At 36.2% G+C, this 18747-nt stretch overlaps 1 protein-coding gene across 3 annotated transcripts in view; it reads left to right on the top strand.

The window, feature by feature from the left end:
* The window catches only part of DLC1 (DLC1 Rho GTPase activating protein), a 212239-nt gene that overhangs the window by 7627 nt on the left and 185865 nt on the right, over positions 1-18747 (top strand). For 2 of the 3 annotated variants that reach the window (XM_041474160.1, XM_041474233.1), the window contains exon 2: positions 7341-8505. In XM_041474160.1, coding sequence (XP_041330094.1) covers positions 7453-8505 — 1053 coding nt within the window. In that variant the 5' untranslated portion in view covers positions 7341-7452. Of the gene's footprint in view, positions 1-6311; positions 6447-7340; positions 8506-18747 lie in introns of all 3 variants that reach the window. The other variant, XM_041474322.1, reaches the window with a different exon arrangement.

Raw genomic sequence — 18747 nt, 5'->3', positions numbered from 1 at the left:
AAAAGGAAATCCTTATCAAGTCAAAAAAATTATTTCAGGTACATAGTGTGATTAATTTCTTGTGTTGTATTTCTTATATCAGAAATAACAAACAAAAAATGAACAGAAAAAACAAGCATTTTGCAGTATGATTTATATTTATTACATATTATAGCTTCTATTTACTTACATAGAGAAGAAAAAATATTCTTTGGTCTATTTTAATATTTCTGCTTTCTATTTCTACTTTGCACTTCTGCAAATTCCTGATGTATGAGACACAATGAATAAATGTTCTCCTTCTTCTTGATACCATTGATTTTTATATGGCTCTAAATTCTCTCTTTCCCAGACAGGAAACACCCATGCATTTCATGACTCTTCAGACAGAAGCTATACCATACTTTTAATCCTTTCTGTTGTTTTTTGCTGTATGTGTTCCTACTCTATTTCTGGTTTTGAGATGGAATTACCATTATTACATGCAGTTTTCAGTTCATTGCATAACAAGAATTTAGAAAATATTTTTTATTAAGCCACTGTGTGCTCAGCCTCTCTTTTGCCTATTGTGCTACATATCTTTTAATTTTAACTGAGCTTGAAAATCAGTTGCAAATTAACAGCCGCAGTGACTTAGTTTTGTGTTTGTTTTCCAGATTGGTAGATGATATAATAATAATAATAATAATAATAATAATAATAATAATTTATAATTAGAAGTATTTTTTAATCACTGAATACCATTTTATTTAGTACAGAGAGTTTCACATGCAGTTTAATCTCCTAATTCTTCATTTCAATTTGGTAAAATCAGCAAATTTTATCATTTTACTTCTTTTCTTGTTCTGAATAATCTAAAATCACAGTTTTTAATACCTACCTTCACAAAACTATTTATAGTCTCCCTCTTTATATAAAAATAAATAAATCAGTCACATATTCTGACTTCTGGTTTTATATTTAGTTTCTAGTGTTTGTTAATTTCTATTCTCATTAATAATTAGAATTTTAACCAATTAACTGCGTATGGAAATCAGATTTGCAAGTATGTAGTTCACAACCAAGTAGTCATTTTTTAATTTGATTTTAAACCAGCTTTTGTTTCATCCAATATTGCTTACAGCAACCCAAGGTTAAGTGTGCAGAGAGCTTCCCCATTTATGCCACCTTCTCACTCTGTGGAGATACCACTCATGAGGGCTAGCAGGGAGAGGGGGATTTGAGGGCCAGAAATCCCTCTGATTTGTCTTCCTCTTAATGATCAGAGAAAGGAAGATTGAAAAAAGTCTCTTGTCCTATAAAGGCTGTACTTCCCCTGTACCCCTGCTCCAGTCCCTGCTCAGGATCCCTTCCTGCTCTATGGCTCTCTCTAAAGTAAAGCTCATCTCTGACACCGAAGGCATTTGCCATTAGCTTGGAAGAATGTCGCTTTTGCAGTTCCCCAGGTTTGCCGTCTCTACATGTGTCTCCCCTTTCATTCCTTAGTGCAAAGAGGCTTACTTGGACACCTTTCAGAGTCACAAGTTCAGTAATATTTAATTTGAGTATTGTTATGCAATTCTAATATTTGGTTCCCAATCACTTTATGTTCTTGGAATCTCTCCTAACAGATGCTTCAATAGGAGTCGGTTCCTCAAACTTATCAGGGAGGTGTTGGATTTTGGATGCTGTTTGATCTATAGCTGGGCAGCAATTTTAAAATCCTGTGTGGTAGTGTATGCTGGAAGGAATGTTTGTATGCTGGACTTAGTACTGTTTGCCTCTGTTTCTGTCCACTGATTCATGGCTGGAAACCAACAGTAAGATCTCATAGAAGAAAAGGATGAGTATCCCATGAAAGGACAATATTGGGATGTGTTTGTGTTTATCTGTACAAAAATCAGCAACACCTATATTTAATAGTCTGTGTTCACATTTATAAGTGCAACACATCCATGCACATGCAAACCTGACCATTAAAAGTTATATAAAACATTTAAATTGTTTTATTATTTCATTCTGAAGACATACTTGTCTTATGAGTACTATGCTATTTCTGATTTTTAGAATAAAGTAGTAAATATTTTTAAATAATTATAAGTTCAAACCAGCTTTAGCATTTGATTTTACATATTAAAGAAATCAGAAAAAATTACATCTGGTATTCACTAGATTAATACCCCACAAAAACCAATCCTGATATTTCTACTCTACAACAGCAGGGTTTAGCATGTTCTATAACCCTGCACTGCAAATGTTGTATATATAGAAACTGCAGACAAGGTAAGCCTCCACTTCAGTGAAATCCAAAAGGTGGTCTACTTCCAGGAAATAAGAAAATGAAGGATTTCATTTTAAAAGCAGGAGATCTTTTAAAATAAATAGTTGAGTGAAGACCTAGAGGCTTATGTTTTATCTCAAATTATTTGTAAACAACATTCTGTGTCAGAGATTGGTATGGTGTTACTGAAAGAGCTGTATGCAAGCCAGACCAGGAGATGTGAGATGAGTTTATAGGAAACAGACCCTGTTCACTTAGACTTCCTTAAACAAAGTTTGCTGACTGAGGTCACAGACCAATGAAGATAAAATAATGATAACAAAATAAATATTTCTGCTTGATCTCCATTGCTTACATACTCCTGCTATGTAAAAAATGTAATGAAACAGTCTTTCATCTTTGTTTATGCTCATAAGCTAATGCTTTGCCTGTTCTGTTTTTGTTTTTGTTTTTAAGAAACTATTTGCATCCCGTGTAAAACATTAGTAAAAATTAAATTACACTGGCATGATGATGGGGCTGTACTGCCTGGGTTGCCCTCTCAGAAACTTTCCTGCCACAGACTTTGTAAGCTGTCCTGTGTTCTCTGCAAATTCCTTCCTTCCAAAGCTTTTCTATTTATTGCAAGGTGGCAGTCGAATATGGTGCAATGAATTGTCAGAATGGAGGAAGTGGTGGAGATGACAACAGACATGTCCCCCCTGGGTCAGTGGCAGTGCTTGCTTTGTCCATACAGAGATGCGACCAGGTGTCCTGCACAGCAGTGTCCTACTTAGGCCTGCTTTTGCCGTAGTTTTTCCCTCCTAATGGCTTGGGGTTCACTGCCTCAGCTTGTGTGGTGGCTGCTGGTGCTGCATGGCCCCATGTTTTTCTCCTTATCTCTTTCTTCCACTCTGGGAAAAACAGGGACCCTCTCCCATGTCCTGGAAGTCTAAGGGGCAAGATGTAGGACCAGAGAGCCCTGGTTGTGTGCCCTTGCATTCTTGTAACTGGGATGTTTATGTGTCCTGTCCTAAGCCCCAGAAGGGAAGCTACTCCGACAGGTCTGCACAGCCATAGTTCCAGATATTCAAGTGTCCATCCTTCCCTTTCCATTCTCCCTCTAGCTCCAAGACTCAGTTCTTCTCAATGCAGCTTTCACTGGTGTCAGTCCTAGTATTGGGTCTGTGTAAGGATAGTTCTTGTGAAGTGTCATTTTTTCCTTGAGGAGGGAAGCAAGAGAAGGTAAAACATATCTTGAAAAACATGTAGCACAGTCAAATCCTAATGGAATTTCATGAGAAAAAAAGAAATTCTCCTTCTGTGTTTTGAAAGCCTGCTGCAAGCAGTTTAATATTAATTTTTCTGAAAAAAAAAAAAAACACAGGAATCCTAATTGAAGGAAAATGTTAGACAGTCTAATTATAAGAGAACCTATCAGTTCATCTTCATTTTCTGCTTTATGAGATGTAAAGACACTCAGATCTGTGAGACTAGACATAAAGTTTCCAAAAATAAACCAATCTAAGGGTTTGGCCTACTTTTCATTAACACTATATTTTACAGTGAGATAGGGAGTAAATTATTACAAAATCCATCTAAATTAACATCTAGTTTTGTAAGCAATGTGGAGCACCCTAGAGGGCTCTTGAATGGGCTTCTGCTGCAGCATGATGACCCACTGCTCAGATTCACTTTCTATAAGTCAAGAATTACCTAATGGGTCAATGTTGCCAATATTCCTTAATTCAAACTCAGGATCAAGAAATTTTGCCCAGAAGTTTTATCCTTTGTATTTTTGTGTCAAACTTTTGTTCTTCAGAAAATTAATAGTTAATAGCAATACCAAACAGTGCTGTTGAAAAGTAAAGCAAAATATTTCTGAATTATAGCAACAGGTGAGTGGACAGTCTCATATTGATAGACGTTTTCATCAGAAGAAAAGATGTTTTCACTCTGCAAAACATTTCAACAGACTGATAATGGTTCATCTGACAGTCTTAAAATTACGCAGAAATCAGATATAAAGGTTTCTAGTTGTGACATGGCAAGAATAGAAAGTAAGAAAGGGGGATGATTCTTCTCTTGGGCAAAAGTAGAAATGGACTTGAGAGGGGCATTTCTCAGATGGTAAAAGATGCTGCATGTCAAGAAAAAAAATGAGTAGCAACAGCAGAAAAGCAGTGATCAAGGCAGGAATGCTTCCTTCTGCAAAGTGGCAGTGCACTTGGTTCTCTGGCAGACAATCTCTTCCACAGGTCTGGAGCAGTGAACCCTCCAAGGCACAGCTTATGTGCTTGCATGTGAGTGAAAGGAAATAAGTTGTCCTGAACAAACAGGTAGAAAAGAAAGAAATTTTCTTGTCAGCCCTTAAGTGTCGAGCAATTAGAGCAGGAAAATAATTTCTGAGCTGAATTAATTAACACAGTCTTTGAGGAGTGGAGAGGGAGCAGAAGAAAAGTAAGCTGTCACCAAGCTCTGAGCTCCTTCATGAGCCATGGGAATGAGGGGATTTCAGGAACTGTTGGTGAAGCTGCCTGGGGAGATGACATATGTACTGTAGATTTCCATATTAAGTGCTAACACACACTCATTTGTTAAAGAACAATAAAAGTGCCCATGCCATGTATTTATTTGTCATGCATTTCAAGAAAAGTATTTTAAATTTCTCTGTTTAATATTTTTTTCAGCAGTCTATGAGGCAGACAAAACTAGTGATAATGCAAGTAAAACAGAAAGGTTCCTAAAGTAAAATTTGGTTTTCATCCCCCATGAAATATAACTCACCACATCCAAAAAATAAAAAAAAAAAAAACAGTAACAGATCTGTTCTCCCACTTCTGTAAGTCCATGTAGCAGCAGCAAGATTAACACACTCTCATTAACTCTCTGACAGCCTGCCTTCTGTGCACTGATTAGGTAGGTGGATGCATGTATGCCCTTAGGAAGTTTCATTTTTTAGCTTTGAACTCTTAACTTCTACTGTCTCTATTGATTGTTGCCAGAAATGTCCCTATATGGCTGTAGCAACCATGTTTAATTTTCTCTAAAGTAGATGAGGGTAGTGTTCTAGTAGGGGAAGAAAGGGAAGCTGCAAAGGAGTTGCACCCAGATGCACTCCAAACATTGCTCATGAAGGACAGTAGAAATCATTGACCACTTTCTAGTAAACATGCCTCTTTTCAAAGACCAAAAGAAAACACTGTCTTGGCTGTAAAATTATTTTAATTGAGGGCCTTTAGTGTCCGTCAGCAAATGGTGCAGCAGAAGTTAAAAGCATTATCACTATTGATTGTTCACTCTGATAATTTTGGACCACAAATACTTAGAAATAAAGATGAAATCAGAATAAGAATGTGCTACAATTTGCACAACAAATCGACTTTAGATTTTAATATTTAGGGTTCATCCCATATTTTGTCAGGAAAGAAGAGAGAATTATAAAATTGTATTAACTTTTTACTACTAAAATTTGTCACTGAAAGCAGATAATTTTTTTTGGCCTGGCTCTGTGTGTTATTTTCCATTTTGCTCAGCCTCCCACACACTAATGACATGTGCATGGAATTTCATATACTCTATGAATATATGTTCTTTTTAAGCAGAGTCTCCACAGAGGTGGAAAATGTGAATGTGAAATGAAGCTTGCCATTCCTTAAAGAAGGTTAAAGATCTAGGACTGTATACAAGCCTATCCTGAAAGTCAGTTTGTCAAGGCATAATTCATGGAGGTTCAGTTGCCCAGGCATAATTCTGCATTTCTTTCAAGATAAATACTTTTATACTTTCAGGCATGTGATTTGTCAAGGCAGCTTTGTGGCCTGGTGGGCAATCAGAATTTGCCTTAGTGGACTGAAATGACCCAGAACAAACTCACTACTTAATCTTCTTTATTGCTGAAATCAATAACCAGATCCATGCTAAGTGCTGACAGTTCTTGTGTAGGGAGTGAAAAGTAGAAGTGTCTGCTCCTTGAACTTCTAACATTTATGAGCCAGAAGTTTTGTTTTCTTCTTTGACAATGAACTTGTAAATTTTATTTTATAATACATATAATACATATTAATATGGGATCTTTTCTTTGTGCTAATAGACGCATGCAATGACACAAGATTAATGTATTATCTCAAATGCCATCATACAGAATGCCTAATGCAGCAGTCAGTGAAAATTCCCACATAGAAAGCCAAGCAGGGACAGTGGCCTCTGGCAGAGCCAGGCAGTCCAGGTGAGTAGCAAAGCTACAGCCAACCACACTGGCTCACAGTCTTCCCTTCTGGAGAGCCCTGTTCCAAATAGCAGTTTTCTCCATTCCTTACACTAGAAGATCATGAATATATTCAGCAAGGGGGGTGTGGCAGGGTTCAGGCTTTATAATGCGTTTGAATGAGGAATTACACCAAAAACTTAAAGTGGTTTTCCAAGTGGTGTATTTTAGAGGGTAGGACTACATGACTTTTAAAGCCCCCTTCAAAACCAAGCTTATCTATGATTCTATGATTTTTTTTTTTTATTACTACACAACAACTGATTTACTCATTTCATGTAACACTTGTACTTACAACTTGGCCTGAAGAGAATGAATAGTAACAATAAAAATAAGAGCCACTGAATGGGCCAAAGATATTCAGAAGATAAGTAGTTTATACATTTGGTAAATTTGGAAAAACCCTCAATTGTTCTCTACCTCTTTGGTAAACAGCCAGAATTCTGCACTCCACAGGTATCTGTGGATGAGGAAGAAATAAAGTTACAAAGCAACTATAAGTTATAATGTAATTTATACCCATTGAAATTATTATCTTATGAGAGACACTGTTAAGAGGAGCTTGTTGTAAAATTTTGGCTCTGGAGCTACTTGCTTGTCCATGTATCTGCTTATACAATTTTTGTTTACTTGATATTGGAAAGTAATCAGAAAAAATATTATACTGAATTATGAGTGCCGTCAAGTTTTGTATGAAAAGTATTAAAACTTTAAATAAAACAGTCTTTAAAATTCCTGTCCTTCTGGTCCCACAGTCTTATCTTGTTTTACACTTTTGTTTAAACTGTTCCTTCCCTTCTCTTTTTTTTTATTTGGAGTAGATTCAATAACACAGCCTTTTTTTATTTCTTGCAGATGTTAAAATGATGAAACCTTCTCTCCCTCAGGAGCAGTGCACAGCAGCCATGACATCTCCTCTGGTCCTCTGTGGAAGGTACATTGCAGTCTGCTGCTGAACTGTTATGACATGTCTCTAGCAATCAGAAAGAAAAGCTGGGAAGAGCATGTGACCCAATGGATGGGATTGGCTTTGGAGCCTGTGGAGTATAATACAGCATGTCGTCACGGACTTGTAGCTGATAACTTGCAGACAAGTATGGAAAAAGATGAGGTTTTGAGCATGGACCGGAAAGAAAAATGTGCTTCGTTTCCAGAGTGCTGCTATAGTGGAGAAGTGACTGGCTTCCCTGAAAAGCAGCTGGGAAATGTTTCAAAGGAGGTGGATGAAAATGATAACCATGAGGACGAGGAACATTTTCTGGAGGCAAGCACAGAAACTCTAGTCCATGTGTCTGATGACAATGATGACTATTCTGCACTCAGCCTGGAGAGTGTTAATTACCACATCACTGCTGTAGGAAGTGAACCCATAGATGAAGCGCACAGCTTAAATGGAGCAGGCTCCTTGACACAGATGGTATCAATAATAGAGGGTAACAAGGCAGCTGAATCATCTGGGATCAGTGGAGATATAAGTGAGGAACCTGGCTGTGACACAGTTCCTAAAGAGGAGAGGCAAGAAGATGTTTGTGGCAGTATTGGCCAAAGCCTGGAGCTTTGTAATCATAAAGTCTTAAATGAAGTAGTAGATGTAGAGAAGGAAAATTGTATCAATTCTCCAAATGTGAAAGAAGTTATTATGTCTGGGAAGCAGCTGCTTCATACTGCTGTAATTGCACAACAGCGCCGGAAATCTGATGCTTTCAAAGACGGGCTTGGAAAGTCTGAGTGCAATGTGGTAGAGAGTGGGATTTCTTCTGAATCATACACCAGCAGTGATGGGCAGCTCTGCTCAGCAGCGCAACCCAGCAACGGCCTTATGCAATCTCCTCCCTGCTCTTGCATCCCGACAGTGGAAAATGGTCTGGATAAAAGTGGTTTCACAGAACCTCAAGTGGCCCCTGAAAACAAATGCCTTTCAAATGTCTGTTCAGCAGAAGACATTCAGTGTTTACATGTAAGGAATCATTTGGCCACACACGAATCTTCAGACAACCAAGTGAAACTGCGCAAAAGAAAGGTAGGATGCTTGTAGACTGTAGAGTGCTTTTCAAATATTTTCCCCCAGTTTCTGATGATGGTGATACTGTGCCTAATTAACTGGAGAGAAAAAGTGATTTTTTCATTAATTTATCAGGTTCAAACAGTTTCAGGACAAATATGTCTATAAAACAACTAAATTTTAGGATCTTTTTTTAAGGTCTGAAAATGGCTGAGCTATGAATTTGGATGGTATCTTATATTCAGTTTACATCTCATATAAGCTGTTCAAGGATAAATGAGTACATTTCTTTTTTTTTTTTTTTTCTGCTTCTATTGTTATTTGATTCCTCTTAGGAAAACTTATTGTGTCCAGGGGTTTGGAAGCCTTGTTGAAAAAGAAAGTACAAGGGAAAAGTGCAACAAGATTTTAAAAGAGAGAAAAAAGAGTGGAAATATTTTGCTGTAGTTCTTTGGTCTTTAACTCAGCCCCATGAGCATATGTTCTTGCAAAAACAAGTATTGCTGACTCTGAAACAATATTTTGTAATTTTAAAGCAACCAGAGGGTTTCACTGTCTTCACCGAGTAAGGAAGGGTATCATTACAAAATTTTAATGGAGAGATTCCTTGGCAATAAAACTCCCATTGGCTTTAATGGACAGAGATGTGCTGATTGTAGCACTATGGAATTTATCTTAAAGTCTGGCTTTCCCAGTTATGCTGCTTATTCTAGCTAATAACCAATTTGTAATTGTTTACTTCTCTCTGCCTTTTTTATTTGACATCATCCAGCTTCTTTTGTCTGGGTTTTTTTGTTTTTTTTTTTACATCTGGTTTCTTTTAATTGTGTGGGTTTCATCTGTCAGCTGCAGTGCCTCAGTAGCTGTTTCACTGAAGCACAAATTCACATATCTGAAGTACTTTATGCCCACACAGCATCCTGAGCTGCTGGCTGTTGCTGGCTGTTCCTTGTGTAGACTCTTTGGAAATAGTAACATTAGGTTAACATGGTAGGAAGATGTAAGCAAGTTTTGCCAATGGTTTGAGAAGCCCTCAAAGCCAGTCTTCTCTTGGTAGTTTATGCAATCACAGTTAATGCAGTAACTGTTCAAATATCTCACCATAAGAATATCCCAGAGTTACAAGCAAGAAAAAAAAATATGACTACCAGTACCAGAAATGCTAATGAAAATGGTTCAAGTTTAAAAAACAGAAAATTACCCAAACTGGCATTGTAGTTGAGAACGAATTGACTATTATAATAATTTCTCAGCTGCTTTACTTTTTTTTCTTTTTAAGTATAGCTGTTGATATTGATGTGTACATTTCATATAGTCAGCAAGATGAAGCATGCTACAGTTTTTAATAGCTCTGATTTGATGCTAGTTTCCATGTATCTCCTTGGATCTTGTTTTAAGGTCACATACTCATCTTTTAAATGTACACTCATGAGAATAATATTTAAGAATGTATGTAGGATTTGTGTTTGTGCCATTAAATATTTTAAAGGACAAATTATAAAAATTCCACAGAGACAATAGTGAGAAAAACTAAGGAAGGAGATGAGCATAAAAAGGAGCAAAACAAAGAGTTTCTTCAAGGAAGTTTGAGCTGCAACAACTGCAAAATTGTGTGTAATGTAAAAGGGGGTGGAGTCTGTAAATCTCAAGGAGTCCTCATTCTACTTTGGTTGAAGAAATCTTTGCCAACCACTGTAACATGAATAGCAAAAGGGAAAAGATATGATCTGCTATTGTTTGTGGTATTATTCATCTCTAAGTTCACAGGACACTTCTACAAGCAATATTCCTTCATAAGGGATTTTCTCACTTATATATACCCATGCACAATTTTACAAAAGCCTGTCTGTGTTGGTAATAGTGTGTAATGAAAAATGTGCCTATGTTTACAAACTTCCCCTGAAAGCCACTTTTGTAATTTTAAGAAAACATTAGAAAAACTGCAGACTTGAAACTGAATCCATCCATAAAAGCCAAGTATTTGCTTTGCAGTGACAGGAAGACTTAAGGGATTGGGAATGGTATATAAAACCTTTTCTCTCAAGGTCAGTAGTTCAAGCAGTGCAGTTAAGGCCTAAAACACACCACTGTCCGATTAATGCTCAGTGTCAATTATAGTTGCACACAATCATGTGCCCATAAAGGTCAGAATATGGAAAAGGCACATGGAAATGAATTGCTACAGGTATTTGGGCACCCAAATCTTCAGGTAGCACCTTGGGTGATCATAGAAAGGTGCTGATCTTCAGGCATTTTCATGACAGTTAAAACTTAGGACCTTGGAGTAAACTTCTGCTCTTGCTGGTACTAAATGCTTTTTCAAATCTGTTCCTCGTTAACATATTTTAAACTGTTTTTAATTGTGGCAATAGAGCATGACCTTCCCTCTTATCTTTAGATCGGCTGTCTTCAAACCAGAGCTGAGGTGAGAGACAGTGTGGATCTGATATGCTTGCTCTGCAGATGGATGCAGGTTCGAGGGCTTAAGGGCTTAAAGTTTAGCATCTTTGACCAGCACTAAGTCCATTGCAGTAAATTGCTTTAGTCATGATGGATGTACTGACACTGAAGATGCTTTTTGCAAGCACGTCCAGCTGTTGCAGCATTCTTTGCTCCCTCAAGTCAACAGGGTTCAAATGTTCAAAGCACAGCACCCTCTTTGCCGTCGCTTTCTCAGAAAGACTTCCTAAGGCTCGGAAATAGGAAGGACCTGAATTTAATTGTGAGAAGTTAATGATATTAGGTCTAATTGAAAGATACAAAATAATCAAGCTTTCCTGTTGTTCCTGATTTGATAATCAATTCAGTTCATCCACAACAAGAAATTTATCCTTATTAATGGTTCTGAGTAGCAGAAACATAAACGGATTAACTGTTTGTGGATAAACCAGCTCGACCCTTCTGTATGCTTTCCTGGGTTAAATAAATTTAGATTTTAAAATAGTTACTTTACAGAATTGTACATTAAATAATATTTGGAACTGAAGAGCAAACTGTAGTGCTTGGGGTATCAAAACAGCTCACATGTATGTTCATATGTAAAAAGCAACAGAGCTTTTAGCAAACAGTTTTATACCAAACTAGAAGAACACCAACTATTAGGAGAATACCCACAAAAGGAGACTATTTAAATATTATGCACTGATTTGTAAATGTAATAAAATGGCCATTATCTCATACAGAATCTGTCAAATTTTTGTGTGTGCTCCATTTTATATTTTCTCCAATTCCTCATCGCATCAAGCTTAGGCAAAGACAGGAAAATCTCTGCTGGGGCATATTGAGAAGGTTCACAAATGCAGCAGAACTCTAAAAAATTAATTTCAGTTCTTTTTCAACACAAAAAAGAACTACTTTTTTCAGCACCAGCATAAAAAGTTGGGTTGATTCATATAGTTTCCCAGTAAGTTCTCCCCTCTCACTTCCCAAGCACAATTACAGCTGTGCTGTTGCAACCAGTGATAATCAATATTTTGTAAATGCAATTTTTAAAATAAGGCTCAGACAGCTCTTTTAAATGATGGATCAGTAAAGAAGTAGAAAATCAACATTGTAAAGTCTGGCTCTAAATAGTTTGAATAAAAATTCATGAAATTTTAAAAAAAGTGAAACATTAACGAACTCCACTTACAAAACAAATCTTGGCTTGTTCTGTATATTTCATTGTTCTTCCACCATCCCCTCCTCTTAGAGTTTGTTCCTAAAGATCATTCAACATAAATAGGAAGAAAACAGCTACACAAACAACTGTATACTGTTCATTTCTCTCCTGTAGGATGGTGTAGTTCCTCATGGCGGTCTGCTTAGAAGCTTTCCAGTTTCAAAAAGATAATGTAACCTCAAAGTCATTCTTGCAAGGCCAGAGAATAAAAGAGTCAGGGCTATTCCTAATGCTCTTTATTATTGTTGCTACTTTAATCCAGATTTCTAGATCAAATACTGTGTGATTTGCAAGGGATGCTTAAGGACACAGCCAATGTCAGCATAAGGACTGCAAGTGTCAATAAGACAAAAATTAATTAAAGAGTAAGATTAACAGGAGACTGGCAGAAAATGTCAGAAGAGACCTGGGTAGAAGGTTATGGAATGATGCATATCTTTGGAACAGTGCCATTTCCCCACAGGAAAGCTGTGAGTTTTTAAAACACGGTTTTACATTTCCTGTACTGTTGCAATATATTTTATTTCTTTATTTCAACAATTTTAATTATACTAATGTGAGAAAGCAAAAAAATTATTTACTTGAATTCAGACTTTTCCATCCATATTTGCCTCTTGATTATTATGCATGTCCATGAGATGTGAAGGCTGACTCTCTTCCATTACAATCAGAATTATGTTTTGTTTCACGATGCTAAGACTATGATTTTTGGGGCAAGTTAGGAAGTTAGGCTCTTCCAGGAGTTTCTATTTGCATCACCATAAACTAATTTCACAGGAAACTTATGGAGCTTTGCTTGCTAGCTCACACTGAGGTAGGTGGGAGAGGTAGTAGGAAAGCTTCACCAAAAAGCCATAAGAGGTACCTGTTTTACTGACATTTTCTTTGCAACTCTTTCTGTGCCATCTATTCTCATTACATGATCCTTTTCAAGTGAGCACTTAAAAGTAATATGATCTTGTTGTGAGCAATAATATCAAATATTAGGTAGGTATTTTTCTTATTTCATTGCTGTTTGTATACTGGAGTTTCCAGCCCTATTACCAGTATGTCTCTCCAAAGTCTTAATCTCCCTTTTCCTCAATTCTGTCTCTTTTGAATTGTGATAATTTAATGATTTGTTCTTTTTTACATTTTTTTAAATTTAGTTTTAAAGATTCTTACACTGGTTTTGTTATTTCTGTTTTATAAAAGGTGGTTTCATAGGGATCCAGCCTCTACTATTGCTACATAAGCAGTAGGATGTAGTCTTGTTAAGGCTGCACAGCAACAATAATTTGGATAGATCAACATAGAAAAAAAAGCATAGAAGATAAACAGCAAGAATAAAAACAGTAGAAATGTAGGAAATATTAATGAAAAATGGAAACATGCATTTTGTTGTATTCTGATTTTGCAACTGGGAATTAAATTTACTTTTCTCTGAGATGCAGTATGCCAACATGTGTCAGTCAGAGTTAGATGGCAGCTTTAAAAGTTGGTGATTTTCCAAGTAAATTATCTTTAATTATTCCTGTGCAAAATATGATAAATAAATGCAGTCACTTCTCACAGTTTGTTTTCCCACAAGTATTTTTAAAGATAGTCATCTTGCAAATATTCTAGTGGAGGAATCCCACAACCAGGGAAGAAAACTGTCTTTTAAAGTCATAATGATCATTAGAGATTCTGAAAGTGTAGACAGTCATGAATGTTATTTGTATGGTTGTTAGAAGACAAAGGTTTCTGTGCTTCATTATGGTCATGGAAGACCAACTCCCAGCTGCTTAGATCTAGACATTGAAAAAGAATTAATGGATGTAAGTGGAACTACTGTGTTCTTGGAGTGTGCTTAACCACCTTGCTGAACTCCGGTGTTATAATACTTTGTAACTTTAGAGACAACAGAAACTAGCTACTATAAATGTAATATCATAGTAAAATTCCCTTCAAATCATGTAGTACTCTAACTATATTTCCTGTACAATTCAGACCTGCACTTATGCCAGAGTAGCTTCATTTTCATATACAGAGATAGATAATATAATCTTGGAATCTAGGACTTTTTTTTCTAAGTTTTGTAAAGGACAATGGCAAGTGCAAATATTGGAAATGTGATTATCTCTTTTAAAATATGATCTTTCAAACAGTGAAATCTATTTTATCAGGTGTGAAATTTGGATTTGGTTTTGTTCCATTTATGCATCTTATATAATTTTCAAACTTTATATAGGTTTTTTTAAGGATTCTCAAATTTTCTAAAGGTTTTAGAGAAGACCATGGATCTGTTTATCCAAATTCATAATGTGAATGTGAGCACCATCAAAAATTGATGAGAGATCTTAAGCCACAACAGTTTTTTGAAAGGTTAACTCCCACCCACAACTCAGAGCTACAGTATGTAGTATTAGTACAGTGGGCAATTATTACTGAAATACACAGTTGCTTCACCACAAGGAATTTGCTGCATTTGCACATTGCTATTAAATAGTCATGGTTTTGAAGGCATTGGGAAGAATCTGGAAAGAGATGCAAGTGAAGCAAAACAAATAGTAGGATTACTTTGAAAAAAAATGAAACCTTCTTGGCTGTCATGAATATTTGTTTCTCTTTTCTGCAGTGAAAACTTGCTTTCTAAATTTAACATTTAATAATGAAAATGTGGTTCAAAAATATAAATGGACTGAAACAGTTGAATTTACATTTTTTTAAATAATATGTATTTTCTATGGTAATTAGTAGAAGTGGTCTTAAAGCGCTCCTATTATTGTGGTAACATGACCACGAATTTTCTTTATTATTTTCACAAAAATATGTATCATAAATATTATCTCCATCGGGGAAGCTAAAGAATGCTTTCCGACAGACTTCCTTTGTGTTTGGACTGAAGTATGATGTATTTCAAACAATGTGAAAAGTATTTAAAACAAGTTCAGAACAGGATGGGATGATTGCCAGGCCAATACAGTATAACCTTTATGCAAATTTTACTTTGGCACATTTTTGTGACAGTGTTCAGCAATAAATTTTCAAGGCAGTGTTGTCTAGACTGCAAACCAAGAGACTGTTGCACATCAAATTATGCTTGGAGCTGAGCTACCTAAAATGGTCATGAAAGTATTTGTATTTATAAGCAGTTTGTAGTCACACACTACTGCTTCACCAAAATCATCTACATGCTTCTAGGGACCAGTCTAGAGAGCTTTAGTTTCTTGCAGTGTGTACTCAGAGATTTCTAGTTTTGACAAGTTCTGCAGTACTGATTGAAAGAAAAATTCTGAAACATTTTTTGGTTTATTTTTAAAATGAATTTTTAAAAACTCCTTACTGGCCAATTATTTACTGTCTGCACTCTGTAAATAGTCAGTGGTAGGTCATGTTAAATCGGCCAATGACCGCTTGCTAAAATGACACCAGATTTTTAATTAACATCAAATTTTTGAGGTAAGCAGTTTTGGAAGTAATGAATAGTACATAAAACCTTTAACAAACAGGAATTGGAGTTAAGACACTTGGACAAAACACCCTGGGTTAAATGACATCACTGTTCACAACACGCTTTTCTGTTGGTTAAATAAAAAAAAATTTAGAAAAGGAATTTGCTTCCTAGAGCTGTTCCTCTCACACTTTCACAAGGATAATGCTCACTTTGAATTAACCTTCAAGTGAAAACAGAGAGATTTGAGAGGCACAGCTCAGATACAACTTCCATCCAAAAACAGTACTTACAGCAGTAATTAGAGAAGACAGTACTAGAGCACTGCTGCCTATATTAGAGAGCCTTTGATGCCATAGCAGTGGCAGAACAGCTTTTTTAAGCACAACTGTTTACAACAGAAAATACCTGTGCTAAAAGTAAAAGGTTTTTGTGTTGCTGTGTCAAGGAAGGAGGCAGGGAAGAACAGCTTACTCTGGCCAGCTCCGGGAGCTGAGGCTTTACAGCAGTGTAGTCTTTGCCACTGCCATCAAGGAGTACTTGACCATGGAAATTTGGTGGTGGGTTAGTCCACAGGCATCCGACCAATTCCCATGCAATAGTTAAGAGAGAAAAAAGAGAACCTCTCTTGTGAGCTGAACTGCAGCAAGGCGGAAGCCATCTGCAAAGCTTATTGGGGGATTCTTTTCTTGGTGTTTTATTTTTGGTTGGGGTTTTTTGTTGGGGTTTTTTTGGATAGTTTGGATAGTTGGTTTTTTTTTTTTTCTTCCCACCATAATGGTACCTATGATTAAAATACCTAAAATGTGTCTCTCACACTTATTTCCTTTTACTGCCGTCTCTCAAAGGTGCCATAAGAGGTTTGTAAAGGCAAGGAGGCCTATGCCACAGAAAATACACATGAGGTATTGAATATGGCTTTACAAAATGAAACAATACTGCTTCTGCTGCCAAAAGCTATTCCAAGCTCCAGTGGATATGGCCAAAAATGGTTATGAATTCAAATTCAGAGGGATATTCTTCCTCCTTTGGAAAAAATCTAGGCAGCAATGCATGTGTGAGCATCTGTGTGCACTGAGGTAAATGTATGGCAAATGTATACCAGATCCTCGCTGCTTTTCATAACTGTCACAGCTGATGTCTAAGGCTTTTACAACAATGGGCATAAGAACTTGGTTTATGCACACAACGCTAATGAGGAATTGGCTCACTGTAACATGAAGATATCCTTCCATACTACAGCAATAACTGTCATATCTGAAGTTTGGCACTGTCTTTGCACTCTTACCTTATCTAAGGCTTAGAAGAGCAAACACAATATGTATTTATGTTAAACAGAAGTCTGTTTATCCTTTTCTCTAAGTTGCCTCCTTCCTATTTTTTTCACACAGAACATCCAATTAAACAAAGTATTCTATTTGAATATCCTGAATATTTTGATAACATATTATCTCATCTACCCAACAGAAAAGATCTTTAAGGAGCTGATTATAATCTTGCACTATGTATTTTAATCTCTTGGATGTTATCCTCGACCTTCTTAAAAAAATAAGGTCGTTTGCATGCACTACCAATCATTGATATGTGATTCATGGCTGTTTGATATGAAACCATGAAAAAATTCAGCAGTGCTAAAGCTCATGGCTTGTGTTGCATGTAATTTTAGTTTCAAAATATTTTAAAAGCTGACACATTCATTACACTGAAAATGAAAAAGCACAGTCAGAAGCCAAACTTTGGTAATCTAAATCAAACTACTTTCCTACACCCAGATTTCCTAAAAAACACTTTTCTTCTGATAAATGCCAAATTGTATTTATCTCACACAGATTTAATAGTGATTCTATGTGCATATTACACCTCAATACATGTACTGAATTTGTTCCAGCATGTTAAACTCACCTCTTTACAAATGCTCTACTGCTTGGTAGATGATGACAAGATCATCAAGTGGTAAATGAGCACTATACTGTTTTGGCTTTTTATAGAAAGCAAAATTGCCAGAGAGTAAATAAAGATATTGTCTCTCAAAACCTGTCTTTTTTCACTGTCTTAGAGGTGGGATAAGACTAGAAAATAAAGATGTGAAAAACAATTGATTTTCTATGTAAAATGAGAATTCAACTCTTAATTACACAAAGATTTCTCAGTTCATGAAAATAACTCCCAGTGAACCACTCTGTTCCCAGGTCTTTTTCAATGTTACTAGTATCAAAGATAATTTTGGAAGTTCGTCTATATTAATACCTTCTATATTAATACCTCGTAGCACCTTGATTAATATTCTTGTGCTTAAGTCTTTTTCAGGACTCATAATTTATCACATTTCACAAACATTTTATTAAGCTTTTAGAAATGTTGTGCTTTCATTTTTACTGCAGCTTCTTTTCTAAAATATGTTTTAAATCGATGGATTGTGCTTTTGCAGACAGATGCCCATGAATAGTTATGACAACAGAGAAACCAGTTTTAATCGCATTCAGAAGAAATACATATATTCCTGAATTTTGCTGTCTTGTGAAGCCTTAGATTAGAATGTCCATAATTTTTTTTTTCTCTAGTTCATCCATACTCTAAGTCAGATACAAAAAAAAAAATTCCTTTTTCATCCAGCGTCTTCTAGTCAGGCTGTTAAGAACATTGATTCTTCCCTCTACTCTTGCCTTTTCACAAATGCTTTGTTGTTTTTGGCTTTTTTTCCCCACTTAATGTACAAACCTGAGTGAAATATTGAGAATTTTAGCTATTTGGAGCTTATGTGCATATAAGGGAAAGATTACTTGGTGACATGAAAATAATGTGTATTTTATTCCTTGCAAGTGTCATCATTTCACAGGGTTTGATTTCAAAGCATCAGCCAAGCAGAGCTCTGTAGTCACATGCAGAGGTTAGGAAGGAAATATGAAGTTTTTGGTGAAACAGGTGAGTGACTTCCATGACACTGTTCCACTTTGGTATGAGGGGAGAGTGGTCCCAAGCACTCTCAAATGCTAGTCCAGCATTCATTCAGTTGCCTAAAATGTGTACTCAGTCCTAAATATTATGTGGTTTTTTCGCAGCTTCTTTAGTGGGTGGAGTCTGCAGTGACTTCGTCCCTAATTCTGGTCTCTCTCTCAGTCCTTTCCATTACACTTAGTTCATGGAGGACAAACTCTCCTGTGTCAACAGCATTGCCTCATGAAGC

This window comes from Pyrgilauda ruficollis, unplaced genomic scaffold (genome assembly GCF_017590135.1).
Source record: "Pyrgilauda ruficollis isolate IOZ18807 unplaced genomic scaffold, ASM1759013v1 scaffold1, whole genome shotgun sequence".
Classification (NCBI taxonomy): domain Eukaryota; kingdom Metazoa; phylum Chordata; class Aves; order Passeriformes; family Passeridae; genus Pyrgilauda; species Pyrgilauda ruficollis.
This window is presented reverse-complemented; position numbering and strand designations above follow the sequence as displayed.